Source organism: Rhagoletis zephyria, unplaced genomic scaffold (assembly GCF_001687245.7).
Source record: "Rhagoletis zephyria isolate East Lansing unplaced genomic scaffold, Rhagoletis_zephyria_1.1 Rzeph_scaffold_00635, whole genome shotgun sequence".
Lineage (NCBI taxonomy): Eukaryota > Metazoa > Arthropoda > Insecta > Diptera > Tephritidae > Rhagoletis > Rhagoletis zephyria.
The window spans coordinates 193,501-211,206 of record NW_016157719.1 but is presented as its reverse complement, the minus strand read 5'-3'; the positions used below and the strand labels follow the sequence as shown (position 1 = coordinate 211,206).

Genomic DNA, 17,706 nt, shown 5'->3' with positions numbered 1-17,706 from the left:
TACACATGCAAATACATATCGTGTAAGAACACCTTTAGCGATCAGTTTAATTTTAGTATCAGCGCTATAGATTCTTGGGAAATAAATAATGATGAATATTTTCGGGCTTGGGCTCAAATTCGATCTTTAATAATGATATACATTAAATGGGATTTAAATGGTGTATACTCCGATGTGAAATACGTAAAAACCGACTTATTGTTTATTAGCTACCATAACCCCAATAGATATGTAGCCATTCATGTTTGCCTTATATCTTTTCTTGAATACTCAATCTCCTCGCGTTTCATCCACATATGACTCTTAATTGTTTAATGATATTCTAAACACTTAAACTAATTACTCACTGTGTGGTGGCGTGAGCGCCAACGCAGATGACATACCCGGAAATTGCAGCGGTGAAGGGGGATGTGGTGGCCCATCAGGTGGATTGAAATGCGATGGCAGGCTCATAGGCGAGCTAGGCCCGAATTCCTTGCTCAATCGATTCATGCTCTCTTCGAGGCGTTCATGCGGTGCTGGCCCCACAGGCCCACCTGGCGGTCCGAACGGTGACATACCGGGCATACCCATTTGCCCCAGTATGCTATTTGCATAGGCGTTGTGGTGTTCTTGGAACTCACGTTGTTCACGTTGCATTGCCTGATCACGTTCACGTGACTGTTGATGCGAAACAGCGGCTGCTGCTGCGGCCGCCGCTAAAGACAGATCCATCTGATGTTCCATGTGTTGGAATGGATTCTCGCCACTGGCTGCTGCCGCCGCTGCTGCTGCTGCAGCCGCGTGCATCTGCGCCTCTAGTGCATCCATTTTGCATTGATTCTCGGCTGCTGCGCTGACGGCGCGATCTAGCCGCAGATCTCGGAGGCTGGCCGTCGCAAAAGGGTGCATGTTATTCGATGAGTTGGGGGTGGAGGAAGAAGATGGTTTATTTAATTGGCGTATGTCCTTTAGCGACAATACAATGCGATTGTTGTTGTTTAATTTATTATTGTTATTGTTATTGTTCGCAGGACTCGCGTCAACTTCATTAGCCGAGTGACTGCCATTCATATCGTTTTTATCCTTCTTCGTTGTACAGAGATCCTCTGGGCCATCCGAGAGATTCGACATCGATTTGCGACGCAATTCATTGGTGGCGTTGATAAGTTCCTCGATATCTTCCGCATCTGGTATTTGCTCATCATCGTTTTCTTGCTCAATATCATTGTCATTGTCATTGTCATTATCATTTTCATCTTCCTGTTCCTGTTCCTCATTTTCAATGTCCATCGAACTATGCGCATTCAGTGGCTCTGGTGAAAGTGCCACATCCGTGCGTGGATTATTATGCTGGGGTTCTTCACTTGATTGAAACGTGCTTGCGGGCTTATCTTGGGTTTCATTGTTATCTTGGTGACTGTCATTGCCGTTTCCGCTATCATCACGACGAGCACCCTCGTCTTCGTCCATTGGCTCGGTCAGCTCAGTTTTAATCACAGTCTTTAAAGCTTCTAAGCGCTCCGCATGCGCCTTCTCCAATTGCTCATCCAGCGACAGGGGCAGGGATTCAGCTTGCGGTGGTTCCTCCACGGGTGCAGGCGTAGCTGGTTTGCTTGGCATTTCGAGTGGTAGATCACCAGAGCGTCGACGCGGACGCGCTTGCTTACGTCTTGGCATGGGAGAAGTACAAATGTCTGAGTTGATGCTCGTATCTAACGGCAGGTCTTGGTCACTTTCTATTTCTCTTTCTAGCTCACGCTCGAGTGCACGTTCCCGCTTGCGTTCACGCTCGCGCTCCCGCCGTGCTGTTGAACCGAATAGTCTCGATGGCAATATCACCTTAGAGCCGGCCGTAACCATCGATGGTGACTCATCATCAAAGCTTGAACAACGCTCAAGCTCAGGCGACATCAGCGACGTATCGATCATACCGAAGCCATCCGGGGATGCGGCTGGTGTCGGTGTATGCTCTGGCACTGAACTCTCGACCAAACCGCGCACCTGCAGAGATTCACCCGCCTGAATGAGGGTCTGAAGACGCTCCTGCGGTACGCTGATCTCACCACGATACATGAAATCTACGATGGCTTGCACCACCCAACCCTGAAAGTCCTTGAGCACAATAACCGGATGCTTGCACGGCGTCTCGGCGAACACGCGCTGAAAGAAGGGCGAACACGCTGAGAGCACCATTTTGTGCGCGTGTATGCTTGTCTCGGCGCACACCAGCGTCACATCTACCAGAGTTTTGGTCTGCAGGAGTGCGTCAAAAGCGCGCAATATATGATTTTGATGATTATTCCAACGCAGGCTGTAGTGATCTTGTACGGCGCTACTGGTGACGCCGTTGGCGGGTGTTGCGGAGTTGGTACTGGCGGCTGCAACAGCAGCCACTGCAGCAGCAACGGCTGCGGCAGCAGTAGCAGTAGCGCTATTCGATGAGGGTGTGTGCTGGCTGCCGGTGCTCAACAGTGAGCTAGCCATTGTAGTGGTCGCGAGTGTGGGCGCTGAACTGGCGGCCACCAGTGTACAAGTTGTGTTGCCCGTACCGCAGACATTATTACTGCTACTGCTGTTGTTGCTGCTGCTGGTGTTGCTTATATTTTGATGACTACGTGCTGTGGTCATTATCATGTTGAGCGGTGGTGTAGGCGGTGTATTTGGCGGCGTCGTGGTGGCAACCGATGTGCTGTCCATAGACGCTGGCGTGGCTGTCGACGCAATGCTATGCGTCTGCGACAACGACAATTTGCGTCTTTTAACAACGTCTACCGGTTCCTTTAACATTCAGCCGGGTAAATCTATGCTTTCTGACACGTGAAATACTCGAATGCTGTGACGAATGTCTCGAAAGCGGTGGTGCAGGAGCGGTAGCAGCGTCACGTGGTACACCTACACGTAACTGCCGAACGATGCGAAAAATGTAAGGAGCCTCTTTTGAGCTGTGATTGTTGTTGCCGGTTGTAGTGATTTGTATTTTTTGTTTGCGTTGTCGCTGTTTACTCTACAGCTGACTTGCTATTTCCATTTTCGCTGGCGCAGGTCTGCTGAGCGGCTCGTCGACTGAATTTGAATTTGAAGCAGTCGTTGTGTCTGCAACGAGATAGAGACAAAAGATAAACAAGAGTTTGAGTTGCTGTTGGTTTTTTGTTGTATTTTTTTTTTTAAAAAAAGCGCGGAAAATATAGTGTGCAGGTAGCTTATCTTGCTGTTTTCTTTACGATTTTTTAGGAACTCCTTCCCATGCCCCAAACAAAAAGCTACAAGACAATGGCACAGCTGCCTAAGGATACGATAGTACAATGATGTGCGTATGTATATGTATATATGTATATATGCATGCATGCTTTCCACACGTCTTAAGATATTCATGACATATGCTATGTGTGATAATATGTTAATGAGTTTCAGCATATATCATTTTAATGTCTTCATTTGGCTGTCACAGCCGAAATTTTGCAGCACTCGGCATTTGCATACCTAGAAAGTATACTAGAATGGAGAAAATAGGCAGGTGAAATAATTTGGTTAGATAAAGTCGACTACGAAATACACCTACGATAGTAAAAATCGGCTTATGCCATGTTTCTGCCACACTTTTTTACATATGCAATGATTTGGGGGTTGCTAAATATCCCGAAATGCTTTCTAAATCCACACCGAATTATTGAACTCTTCCAAAAGTATTACTTGCTTTTTTTCCAAACAAGGACTGTCTCATAAAAACATATTATCCCCAACAATACCCCATTTTCTTAAAAACTTAGAGAGATCAGAATCAATATGTTTTTGCTTGAATCAAAATGTTTTTCCCGGTTGCTCTTTCCCTTAAAGACAATGTCTTTTAATAATTTACGTTCCGTCTTTAAGTAATTTCTTTGTAAAGTTGATTCACTTTTCATGTTTTATGTCTATTAAAGCGGACTCAACAGACCATAGACTACTAAAGGTTTCAGAACTTGTTTTTGCTTTGACCTTTTCGGGTGGCCTATTTAGATTTTCTTTCCGCCTATCACTTTAGCGGAAAGAAATAATTAAAAAGTAGTCAGTAAACGGATGAAACATACGAACTTTTTAAGTAATTCTGCCCAATTTTTATGGACATGTTTACAAAAATAGTTTTATTGGCTTGAAGACACGACTATCGCCTAAAAAGAATAATCTTCAAAGTAACAGCTTTATACAATACTAGCAAATGCCCCGGGTGCTTCACTGCGCTTTATAAATTTTTGCATTGTTTAATACCCGAATTTATTTATTTCATTTATTTTAACGATTTAATTGAATAAAATTTTTCAAACAAATGGCAACCCTCCTCAAAAATATTATTTGCAGTAAACTTTGCTAAACCTCTTCAGTTTGATACCCATATTGCTAATTTTCAATTTATCTTCTCAAATGAATTAAATTAAAAATTTCAAATACATGGCAACCTTCCACAAAAATATTTTCGTCTGTAAGCCTTCTTAAACCTCTTTCTTTGGACAGCCGTATTAGAACATTTACCTTATCCTATCAATTTACATACACTGCAATTTTCAAACAGGTAGCAACATTCTAATTTTTTTGCTTTCTATGTTTTAAGTTTGACCACTAGCAATACACCGGTGAAAATTACATTCAATTCCATACATTAGTTTTCGAGGGATGCGCGTACAAACATACGACAGCCAAAAAAAGAGGGATCTACAGTTTTACGCCGACTGCGAACGGCGATTGTATTTTAATCAGAAGCTGTTTTTCATGCTGAGCGGCGACCGCTGTTAAGAAAAAACTTTTGGGCTTGAACCCAGACCCTGCGGAGTGGAAACGCGATTAAAGCTTTCTGAAAGGGTAAACGAGATTGGCCTGATCCTAAATAGAAAGCTGTCGTGAAAACCTAACATTCGAAAAAGAATGTTTATGGAGTTATTTCCTAGAGGAATTCGCAGCAGAAAGCTTCACTAATTAGGAAGTTAAAGTGCGTACAACTGGTTGGTCTCAATGGTATTAGTAATGTATTTTAGATTACTCCCACTCTGGCGCATAACGTCTTTATGAACGCAATACCTGCTGAAATTGTAGCTAAAACTCCCGCAGCAAGGGCTGAAATCAGGCTTACAGAACGGCAGATGGGTTGCAATGAAGTCTTTCACTGATGACTCGAAGGTTGCTGGATGAGTTAATAGTGGGGTCTTGCGCCGTGAGCTCTCCATCAACATCAAGTTTAGGCTTAGTGACGCTGTGGTGTTTTTTAGGCAGAAATTTCTGCTGGTGCGAGGCAGGAGATATACTGTTCAAGAGTGTGACGTTAATGTGAGACGCAGGCATACATATATTATGATAGCCAAGCGGCAAGTGAGAGCGCCACTGATCATTTGTGGTTTACTCTTAACAGACGGGCACGTGACAGCCCCCGAAGGTCGGCGGAAAAACAAGCCATGTGTAATTGCAAGGTCCTTTTGGCTTTGGATCTGGATTCTAGACCGGGGAGGATGAAAGGTACTGCTTATGCTTGAAAACTCACAGCTCTCAGTTCTAGTGGAGATTCTGATAGATCACTGCCTGATCCTTACTACCGCAGTTACCTGGAGGATCATGAGTTGGAATCACTTCAACACTCAGAGGAGGATCATCGCAACCTAACCTAACCTTGCGAGCTAATTATGCTTATGTACTATCTGTAAAACTTCAGTCATATTTTTAAACTAACTTTCACATAACAGCCTGCTGCTTCCAGTTGTAGCGCTCCAAGAAAAATAAGAAAAACATACGTATATTCGAAAGTTGCAATCTCAGATACGTGCCGCTGTGCATATCCTTCAGGATATAGTTAAGCACACTGTGTCTTTACGGAGTAACGTTTTTTGTTTTCAAGTGAGCGGATTTACATACATACATATGTAGGAAAAAATCACATCCACTGTCATCTATAGACATACATATCTAAATACGGGTATGCATGTATGTATAAAAGAAAAAGAATAAACACGCATGCACACACATTTAATGTGTGATAATAGCTGATGTATGCGTTTTATTTGTCTTTCTTGACTTTTTCGGTACACAGAACAGAACTCAACTAATGCGGCATTTTTCTTTAGATTTCAGGCTTGAGATTTTTTATGCAAACATGCCAGTACGCTCGTTAAGGTAGACCAAAACTCAGAAGGTTAGAGGGCGCTATATCTTGTTTTTTTTTTTGTAAATTTTTAGACACATGCTGATATACATACATATATAGCTGGAGCTGCCTGTGGAGCAGAGAGTATGTAGGTGTTTGTTTTTTATCTTACTACTTCGTATGTATGAATTAATTAGAATCAACGTGTCTATGCATGCGTGTATGACTTATTTCAAGCCAATGTTACGTGAGCCCCGTCAACAAGGAGGACTATATACATATGTGTGTGTGCATATATGTAAGTAAGTAAATATGTTCACACTCACAAAGCAGCAGGATATGCGAGGATATGATTGAAATTAAAAAACTTCCACGCAGTTGATGAGTAAACTGCTGAATGTTGCTTTAAATACAAATTCTCATTTACACATATCTGCTGAAGCAAAGAAGGGCTGTGGGTAGAGAATAAAAACGCAAAAAGTTTGATGTTATTGCCAAGTCGCGGTAAACATTTTTATTTGCCCACTTCGCAAACGCTGCAGAGTAAAAAACTTGAAAAAAAATAAATAAACTGCGTGTAAAATTGTTTTACCTGCCTGTCTATATATGCGCTTCGCTCCTAGAGGGAGTGAGTATATCAAGTTGAAACCAGCTGTGCCGCAGCCACAAACCGATTCAAATGAAGACAGTGTAAAAAACTAGTTGAAAGAAGTAAATTGGTAGTCAAAACAAACACACAAATGAAAGATAGTATGCATGCGTATGTGGGTAAATAAATAAGTAGTAGCAGTATTTAAAAAAAAAAAGAAAACTATGGCAAAGAAGGCGTTTTAAGTAGCGCAGTTCCTGCACCTTTGAGATCCTAATGCGACGCACATGTGACGTTGCGTGTGTGTAACGCCATTAATTTTTATGTTTTTTTCTTCTTTTTTTGCGAAAAACCGCACTGAAGTAGTATTACCGCATCCTTGCGCTTGGCTGCAACAATGTGCAATTAGTTGGTGTTTTAAGTTAAATGCATGCAAATGTGTTCTGCTCTCATGATTTACTTTGGGTTAAAACTTTGTTTGCATATTTCTTGTGCACCTGTCTGTGCTTTCAAATTTACGGTTGAAAATGTGTTCAGAAGTGAAAGTTTGATTTAACATCAAAATAGTCAGCGTTTAATAACGTATTTAATACATGTAAGCATGCATTCTATTCTTGCTTAATGTCAGTGTTTTAATGAAATACGAGCCCAGAACGATTCGCTCTCGAGCGAGACGAGCTGAATGAGGTTGAAAAAACAACAACATTTGGAGATTAAAAAATCCTGATGATTTAATCTTTGTGCACTCTGCTCAAACCACATGAAGAGAAGCTACATCAGTAACCGCACCCTCAGATACAGTAGTGACAATGAGTCTAAATATTATGCCCTCACGGCCGTAGTACTACAAAGATTGGTGCTTGTACCTTTACTGTGGTACATTGTGGTGTTTCGATGCATCAGGGTATGAACAGAACTCCGAGTATGATCTGCATACAGAAGACGCAGCACTTGTCATCTCTGGTATGCTTCTACTGGACCTCTTGACACAGGAAGCGGTTAAAAAAGAAAATCTAAGCACGAGGAACAGGAAATTCACACCTCTTTATTGAGACAAAAAAATATATTGGAATGGCAAGCGAGGTAGGATAGCGCAACAAAAGGCAGGTGGCCACATCGCCTCATCCCTAATATCGATTTATGGATCAAAAGACAGCACTGCGAAGTAGATTTCCACGAACTTAAAGTCACTTTTGCCATAGTTATACATCAAATCCGCAACAGCGAGCAAGTGAGGCGCAGGCAAGACGGGCGAGATAATGAGAGGCCATATCATATAACTTGTTCAGGCCAGCTTAAAGCTCGTTTTCCTTGAGAAGTTACGGCCCGAAGAGGGCGAACCTCGCAAAAAATCGTATAAGCAGCAATAAATCGCTGCACCCGACATCACTAGACTTAGAAACGAACTTCGTAGTTGTAAAATGTCAATGGGGTGAGTAGGTTTATTACAAAACCTAGACAAACCGTGGGTGGAAGAATGTGAACAGTCACAACGCCTCCCGACGAAATACCTAACGGTGGTACCGGGGGTATCGGTACATAGACGACAGAAGGTTTAGTGAGTTAAAGTTTCACACTATGATTTTTGGGGTTAGGCTTTCGATGCTTCCTTCTCTGAAAAAAAAACACATAAAGGGAGATATTGTATGTAGTTTGCGCCAATTATCGCACGATCAGTCGCCTTATTATTACAACGCTTTTATCAACTTGCAATGGTGTGTGTCCAGAAACTTTCAATGTTGTGGATCCAGAAACTTTCAATGTTGTGTGTCCGACACCATAAAACCTTTGCTTTGAAAAGTTCCTATAAAAAAGCATAGTGCATAGGGCGACATCTGTAGTGAATAGGGCGAGGTAGATGACATCTAGATGTCGCCCTATGTACTACGTTTGCTACAGCGGAAATATACGACACGCCATTTCTTTAAATAAAATTAATTGGTGCTCGTTTGTATGTACATACATATGTAAATGCATGTGTGTGCACCTTTCTATTAATATCGTTGAATTATTTTAATATCTATTGCAAAATTTTATTCAGACAGGACTAAAAAGTAGAAAATAAATAATATAAAAAAACTTTTTAATATACAACGCTTTTATAAATGGACTAAAAAGTAGAAAATAATATTTCTCAGTCCCATAGAATGTGTTTTGATAACTTTTGATTTTGAAATTTTAGCAAAAGTCATTATAAACAATCTATGAAATTGAAAATGAAAAGCGTGGGGCGCATGTAATATACTTGAATTGATATGAAAAGTAATATATGTTCATATGTATGTGGGTATATGAACGACCGCTTAAAATCGATTTCAAAGTTCTACTTTCGCTGTAGAAATTTTAGGTCTACGTTATGTAGTTTGACTATTGTCAATTAAATCGAATGCTTTGTATTGCATGCGCTCCACGTTTTTCATTTTCAATTTCATAGATTGTTTATAATGACTTTTGCTAAAATTTCAAAATCAAAAGTTATCAAAACAAATTCTATGGGACTGAAAAATATTATTTTCTACTTTTTAGTCCATTTATAAAAGCGTTGTATATTAAAAAGTTTTTTTTTTATATTATTTATTGCTTATATGATTCTACCGACAATACCATGTGAAAACTAAAGCCTTTCATGAACAAACTAATTTAATTTTATTAGTGCAGCTTTAGACCTGGTAAATCCACCATTCAATACATTTCCATAGTGCGTAAAATTCTCCTTAAGATCTTAGATACGCGAATCGACCGACACACACCCCCTCTTGGTCGTTTCTAAAATTAAGATCTCCACACAACTCATACATTTGTGTAGAATGACGTTGAGCACAATTTTGAGCTCCGTCCAAACTGGGAAGAAACTCTCAGCGCCGGTCGGAACTAAATAAAAGGTTTTAGACCAACTGATTTAGTTTCGTGTGACTTCTTCAATCGGCTATAGTAAGAGTAATCTAAGCGAATTTCCGAAGCCTCTGGGAATAATTCTGTATAAAAGGTCTGCCCAAACTTAGTGAAATAAAATGAGTGCTCTTTTCTCTCCAATATCACCGAAAGAGCGGACTCGTTATCGACGGTCGTAATCTCAAAATGAAATTTCGAATCTAGTTTCATTCGATTACAGATGCCGTGTTTCGGACCCCGCACTGGATGCGAAATATTCAGGAAAGAGTGCGTAAGGCTAGAGTGGTCATATACAGCTGCCTGGTCGGAAATTTTCCAGACAAAGTGTTGTTGCCGTCAAGAGCGTGGTTAGATTTCCGTAACTGAGATTTTCTCAACGGCGTCAAAACCGGTTCTGACAAGGAAATCCCTTCTATTCCGACGCTTAATAGATTTTCGCACCCTATGGGTTAATAAAATCCCATCCAAATAAATCTAAGCTCCGATTTATATTAAATTTATAACAGAAATCTCTCGCCGTATATATCTGTTATAAGTAAAATGCTTTCCGATGAAAAAAACACAAGAATGTCCGTAGATATGCAATATATATACAGCATTTATATAAATACATTAGGGTGATCCAAAAATGCATGTGAAAAAATAAAGTTTGAATTATAATGCCGGCACCTCCTAGGGCGGTTCTATACCTATTTTATTTTTTTTTTTTAATCAAAAAATATGTAGGGAGCGTTCAAAGCGCTCAAAGTTTTCCAAGTAATCTTTTTGTTATTTTAGGAGCTTTTCCGGCCGGTAGTTTAAAAAAGCAAAAACAAGTTTCCTTTTTTCCTCCTACGCGTTCGGCGTTGTTTTTCGCCTTTTTCAAGTAATTTTAATGGGGAAAAAAACTTTTCGTAGAAATGTGGTGAATTCCAAAACGTCAAAATACAAAGCATCAGTATATTTTATTTCTAAACAACACTTGGAGAAAATGTCTAATTTGCGCAACCTAGTGGATCTCACCTTGGTTGCGCACATTTAGAATTACAATCTACTGAGGTTTAGAAATAAAAGATACTGATGCTTTGTATTTTGAAATTTTCGAAGCAGCCATGGTATACAATTCTTGAAAACCATTTTTTCCATCTATTGTTGTATGTATTCTATTTGTAATTTGTGATTCGTATGAACCTGTCGTACAAAAAAAGACTAATACTACGTTCAAATTGACGAGCTAAACATGTTAAATGGGCTTGAACCAGTTAAATGAACAAAACATGTTCATAAACAAGTTAAATCGCATGCAATTGTTGTTGGAAAATTGAACCAGTTAAATCATTTAACTCGTTTGAAAACCAGTTTAACGCAGAGTTGTATCGGAAAGCTTTCAGCTCCGGCCAATCAGAAAGACCCAAAAGCTTTCATTTGACATCTCAACATTCAAAAAATTTATATTCAGAAAAATATTAAAAATTAAAAATTATCAAAAAATATCAAAATTGTATGCATGACTGCCCGCCAAAAAAGAGGCCAATGCGGTAATTAGTTATTTCCCATGAGGTCTCATCGCACGCAGAGATAAATAGTGCATACGAACAAAACATTTTGAAGTCTCTAATTAATCCGTATGCGTTAATATCATGAAGCAGACATTCGCACAAAACAAATTGAAACACAAAAACTTGATTTTGAATATTTTTTTTCGAATTTTTATTGGTAATCAAATAACCGTCAAAGTTAACTCCAAATGTTCAATGTGGACGATTTTGTTTTCCAAAAAGCTCTGTTTCATTTAACAAGTTAAATTGGGCCAATTTGAACGTAATATAAGTCTTATTGTACTAATGTTTTTGAAATAAATGAAATGAAATGAAACTCTGTTTCTCTTCAGGAGATTCCCAATAATAATACCCAATTGTTTCTTCAACCATTTCTTCATAGTAACTATATTTTATAAGTCCGCCAAAAACCCCAAAAAATGCAATGGGGGAACCAATAAAAAATATTTAGTATTAAAAACTGGTTAAATAAAGAATTGGATATTAGTATTCGAAGTCTCCTGACGAGAACTAGAGTTTTCCGATTGAAAAATATTGGTTTTCAAGAATTCTATACCATTTCTACGAAAAGTTGTTTTTTTTCATGGAAAAGTTTGAGCACCTAAAAAAATAGGGATATATTTTTTTCGGTATAGAACAATCCTAGGGTAGAGAGCATTAAAATTCCGACTTTACTTTTTTGGACCACCCTTATGTACATTCAATAAAATTTTTTTGTGAAGTTCATGAGATCTGCACCGCTATTTCGAATTTAAAAAATGAGATGTAAAATTAGAGAGCTTGGCGCAATAACGTTTTGGGTTTTAACGTTAGAATTTTTTAACGGTACAGGGTGATTATAAATTTAAAAACCTGGTACCATGTGGAATACTGTTTTGGTTTTCGAAGAGAGTTGCCACCTGTTTAAAATTTTGAATTCAACTTTGGCGCTTTAACGTCATGCGGGTTAACTAGTCGCTTGAAAATAATCGATTATTTTTGTACTCAGAAGCACTCAGGCGAAAAATTTTAATTCAATTACCGTTTGCAATATAAAAACATACCGTGGAGAAAGGCGATTTATTTATTTTTTTTTGTGAAATTATACTATAGGCATTGACGACACAACAACGCCCTTCATATAATAAAAAATTTCATATCCTCCTATTCTGAAATGGGGTAACTTTAATGTGCTGAAACAGGAGACTTTAATGGTGATTTCGTTTCTACCGAAAAATATCCCCTTTTGATTGCCCCTTTCTCTTTTTGTGTTCGATTCTAAAATAAAGGCAAACGGTGAGAAAATTTTGTGCTCAGTTCTTAAAATGTCACACTCTTTTAAGGCAAAAAAGGGGCACATTTTCTGCCCTCGAAGCTTTGGCAAGGGAGATGGTTGCCCAGAAAATCCGATGGTTGCTGAAAACGACAACATTGTGATATGCATGAGCTAGGCATGGACAAGAAGGCAAAAACATGCCCTTTTACAGGGTTGAGTGTAACATCAAACACATTTTGCACAAGGGAAGGGCAACATTTTTTGAAAGAAACGAAATCACCATCGGTTTCTTGTTTTTAAGTTTCCGTTTTATCCATATCCTCCTCTGATTAGCGAGTGGGTCCACTTGGCTAAATAATTTTTGCAAAATATATTTTTTAAGCTGTGCCAACACGCCAATATATGTTTGTATAGTTAAATATAAAAACTCACTGGCATTTACAATAAACATACACTTTAATTCTTGCTAAAACCACTCACACTTTTCGACAGCCAATCCGACTAGCATATCCTGTATGTAATTCCAAATAATTTTTGCTGTTATTTTGTTTAACGCTAAATATTAGTACCTTTTTGGTCTCACTTTTGCGTCGTTTGGTACAGCACTCCAGTTCGCTTGTTGCGATCCTTATATTTTATTGCACAATTTATTGTTTATTTTTTCGTTATCACATTTTGTTCTCTGTTTTTGTTTATCGCATTTCATTGTTCATATTTAATTTTTTTTTTTGAGACTGTGGAATAAAAAGTTTTTTAGGAATAACCATATGGGAGCACGTATGTGTACACATGTGATGTTAGTTCGGCACTGAATGGGTCAGAGTTGCTGCACTGTCAGTGGCACTGACGGCTGGATAATTATGACAAGTGCCGGTCGAAAACAAATGCAAACAATTATTTCAAAGGAACAGAGACGGCACGTACATACATATGTACATATGTGTGTAAATATTTAGTACTAATATCCTTGAGGCATGAGCAGGCATAACAAATATGAATGATGAATGGCAACAATCGCATACAAACAATCACATATGTTTGTGGATTCCCAGTAGGGAAACGCACTATTGCCGAACTGGTTCAGTTCCAAATTCGATATAGTTCGTTCTGCATCCCTTATTCTATTGTTCCGAACTAGTTCTAAATTCGACACCTTAGATCCACATTTCTAGTGGAAAGATTTTTTATTCATACATATTTAACTGAATGGAAATGGCTAGTGGTGAAATATGGGGGAAGCTCGATCTTTAAGAAATCGATTTGTAATTGTTTTCACTTCTTGCATCAATTTATAATTTCTTAGAAAAAGTGGACTTATCAATTTTTCACTCTAAACTAGCGATATCTATATATTAATATGCTAATATAAATTTTGTTACGGACGTTTGGCGATTCTACGGAACCGATTTCAAAAGGAAAACCGTTTTTTTTTCTATAGATGAAATTTCCGTATTTGTATATAGTTCTTGTTCAATTTGAAGCTTTTCTTGCATTTGGTTTTACTTGGAATTAGAGATTAATCTTAGTAATAAAGATAATTTAGAAAAAATAAATTATAACGTTAAAGACAAAAATGTGAAGGCATAATTTAAGTTGAAGGCGAAAATGAAAATAAAGAGAATTAGGGCAGATAAAAGAAAGGGTAAGAAAAGCTTATTATAGGTTTTCAATAGGAATCGAAATAAATTCAGCCATGTGAAATTAGTTATCAAAAGTTACCACGTTACCGAAATTTATCAAATCATCGAAGTTTATTGTTAGCGAAATTGACCGAGCTATCCATGATTATTGAGTTATCGCAACGTATCGAATTATCAAAATTGATCAATGTTTACTGAGTTATCTGGAAATTTCTAGACACAAGAAATTAGTTGTATAAATTTTCGAAGCGAATTTGTCAAGTTAATGCAATTTATCAAGTTATCGATATTTATTGAATTATCATTATTTATAGAGTTACCGAAATTTGTCGAGTTATCGTAATGTATGAAGTTATCGAGTTATCGATATTTATTGATTTACTGATATTTGTCGATTTATCGAACCGAAGTTTTTGGAATTTTCAAAATATGTGGAGTTATCGAAATTTCAAGGTTATATAAGTTTATCGAGTTATCACTGGTTATCGAATTTTAGTGCGTTACCAGAGTGTAACGAGTTATCGAAATTTATCGATAGCTTTCGAAAAATATGGTGTCATAAAAATTAACCGAATTATAGTAATTTAGAAAGGTGCCTAAAATGTATCGAGTAGTTATCGATTTATATCGAGATATATATATTTTTAAGTTATCGAAATTTATCGAGCCGTCGAAAGGCACATGTCTGGAGCTTAATCGAGTTGTTGAATTATCGACATGCCTCAAATTAACGAAATTTATTGGCAAACTGGAATGTATCCGGTCAATTCCAAGCCCTGCCAAAGCCCTTCAAAGATATACAAAATTTTAGTCACGTGTTTGTTCCAAATACGACATTTTTCGGTGAGTAATTTTGCACCTCATGAGTTAAACTACGTGCTAATTTAGAAAACCTCTCTAAAAGTCTTAAAAAACTAGAAAAACGGTCGATTTTCGACAGTAACTGGCACTCCTAGTGTAGTTTTAAAAAGGAAAATAAACTAGTTTTGTAAAATTACCACATTTCGCTACTTTTGGACTAATGTGGATCTAGTTAACATCAGATTGGTTCGTTTTTGGCGATAAAGTACTACTTAGAAATTTGATTCTCTATTTTGAGTTTCTTCTGCAGGGTTGAAATGAAGTCTCACACGGATGAATGGACAGAGGAACATGCATACCTACATACATACGTATGTATGTACCTATATGTGGAAGGAGCCACAAAGCAATGAAAAACAAACACGCAAAACATAAAATGCGAAAGCAGAGCGGAGAGATGACTCAGAAGTGATGCATTTCAGCAGGTAATTCATTGATTATGCAGGTAAATACATATGGATGTACATATGCATGTATAACGATGAGTATGAGTGCATATTTGTGCATTGTAGGCGGTGCCATACATAAATTTTAAAATGAATATGTATTTTATGCTTTGGGTTTTGTTGTTGTTATTTGCTGTCATCATTACACTTCAGGTAAAATGGCATCAGTAATTTGTACACTCGCCACCACCGTTGACCAGCAGCAGCAGCAACTGCAACATACACTCATTCGTTTTGACAGGCCAACAGTCATTTTGTCATCGGGCCTTTTCACTTTTCAAGCATTTTTATATGTGCGCCTTTGTGGCCCGTCATCATGTGTGTGCCTTGTTTGTCCTCCTGCTCAACTCTCAAGTCAGAACGGTGAATGTTTTTTTATTTTAATTATACGTATCGGTAATTAAGCGTTGTCCTTCACGCATGCACTTGTAGAAGCCTCGTCCTAAAGTAGCAGACAACATATGTTTACGCTTCGTGGAAGTCTGGTAATAATATTTTAAATAAACTATGCCTACAATATTTTAGTCACAACATATTTTTCGCAGAAATTCGAGTAATTTTCTAAGGGCTTCATGCTCTCCAGGTGATTCTATGTGACTTAATTTTTTTATATGCATAAGCATCTATGTATATTTTCTACATAGTAATTGTGTACACATATCCTCATATGTATCACATATGTATGTATGCATGTAGAGTATATGTCAGCAAACATCCTTTCATGTTCATAAAGAGACAAGACGCACTTTAATTTAGGTTCCTTCAACTGTGGTTCGTTAAAGAGTTTAAGGTAATGCAGGACTACCAACATTTCCACTTAATTGCTTTACTGAACATTTCTGGTGTTTTCGTGAATGCAGTTATTCACTGGCTTAAACAGTGGCACGAAATTGAAATTGATTTTGCGCAAGTAATAAATTTCAAACGAATAAGAATCTTCACATAAAGGCAAAAATGGCGGGGTTTAGACGCCATTCCAATTTAAAATATAAAATTTTGGGCAACATGTTGAACAAGTTTAATAAGTTTTAAGAATCAATAGAATACAGAAATTTATAAAAATTTAAAGGCGTAGGTATGTGTTGAAATTTTTATTGTTGTAATATAAAAGCAAATCGCTAGCTTAGAATGAAAAGTTTCTAGGAATATTTTTAAAAATTTTACAGGAAAGAAAAAAACTTTTTATAACTATTTTCTTAAACTATTGGGTCTTATAAAAAATCTACGGTGATTATTGGTAAATTTCAAAAAAAAATATTATTGGGTTCATCTAAGGACCAATCGCGTCATGTTTTAACTTAAAAATTCCTGTTTGATATTCTTTCACAAGCTATTGAGATACTATTTTTGATTAAATGAAATAATTTTTGCTCAAAAGGCCTGTTAAAGTTTCTTTACTAAAATAATCCCCATATTCCCAATTTAAGATTTATCACAGCAAAGTAGTCTTTTATTTTATTTTGTTTTGCGACAAAGTAAACAAAATTTCGATTTTTTTCTGAGATAATCACCGTACACGTAAAGATTTGTTTGCCTTTCCTATAGCTTTTAAAACTGAACTTCCATTTGTACCAGAAAAGCAAAAGATTTACCTAATTCTGATGCAAAGAAAGCCAGTGTAAACTGTTGCGGTGAATATCATAAAGCAGGTGTAGCAGTTCTTGAACAAATAAGTTCCATAAGCCTTTCTGATTTACTTAGTCTCTTTTGGGGCATTTTCAACTAATATTGTTTGCTGTTTAAGTACAATTTTAATTCTAAACTAACTAGTTTTTAGGTTTTCATGAATTTGGTTAAAAATTCAAAAAATACGCTTGTCCCCCATTTTGACATTTTGTCCCACTTGCTACGGAAGATTGCATAGGTCCCCCCAAAATTTCTAACTTTTTAAATCTGAATTCTTGGATATGCATAGCGTTGCCGAAACATTTCGCTGGAAAATCGTGACTTTGCCCTAAAAATATCGTCATTTTGGCCAAAAAATCGCCAAATTTTTGTTTATTGTATTTTTTTTAACAAAATAAAAAATACATACAGAGGAATTACATACAATGAGTCATATGCTTAAAAACTAAGCAATTGCGTTTTCTTAAAATTGCATACCTTTAACTTAAATTTATTTGAACAAATTGAGTATTTAGAAGGTCTAAAATTTTAAGAAAAACCACTTGCTTAGGTTTTATGCATACGGCCCAATAAATATGACCACACATTACAAAACCAAATGGAAACCACATTGCATATGTGGATTTGCAATTGTTAACGACATTTTAAAATTACAATTTAAAACACAACTGCTTTTAAATAGTTGAACTCCACTGGTTTGAAGTTTTTGAAGATTTTGATCCAGTTCTAAAGTAGGGGTCCTCACAACGACCTTTGTACTCGGTGTTCGGTAAG

At 37.4% G+C, this 17,706-nt stretch overlaps 1 protein-coding gene across 1 annotated transcript; it reads right to left on the bottom strand.

The window, feature by feature from the left end:
* Positions 1-339: 339 nt before the first annotated feature.
* Positions 340-13,054, bottom strand: LOC108360823 (protein jim lovell-like). Its single transcript, XM_017613266.1, has 2 exons — positions 12,840-13,054; positions 340-3,075 (listed from the first exon to the last, which is right to left on the bottom strand). The coding sequence occupies exon 2, from the start codon at positions 2,767-2,769 to the stop codon at positions 340-342; it is 2,430 nt and encodes an 809-aa protein (XP_017468755.1). The 5' UTR covers positions 2,770-3,075; positions 12,840-13,054.
* Positions 13,055-17,706: the final 4,652 nt, after the last annotated feature.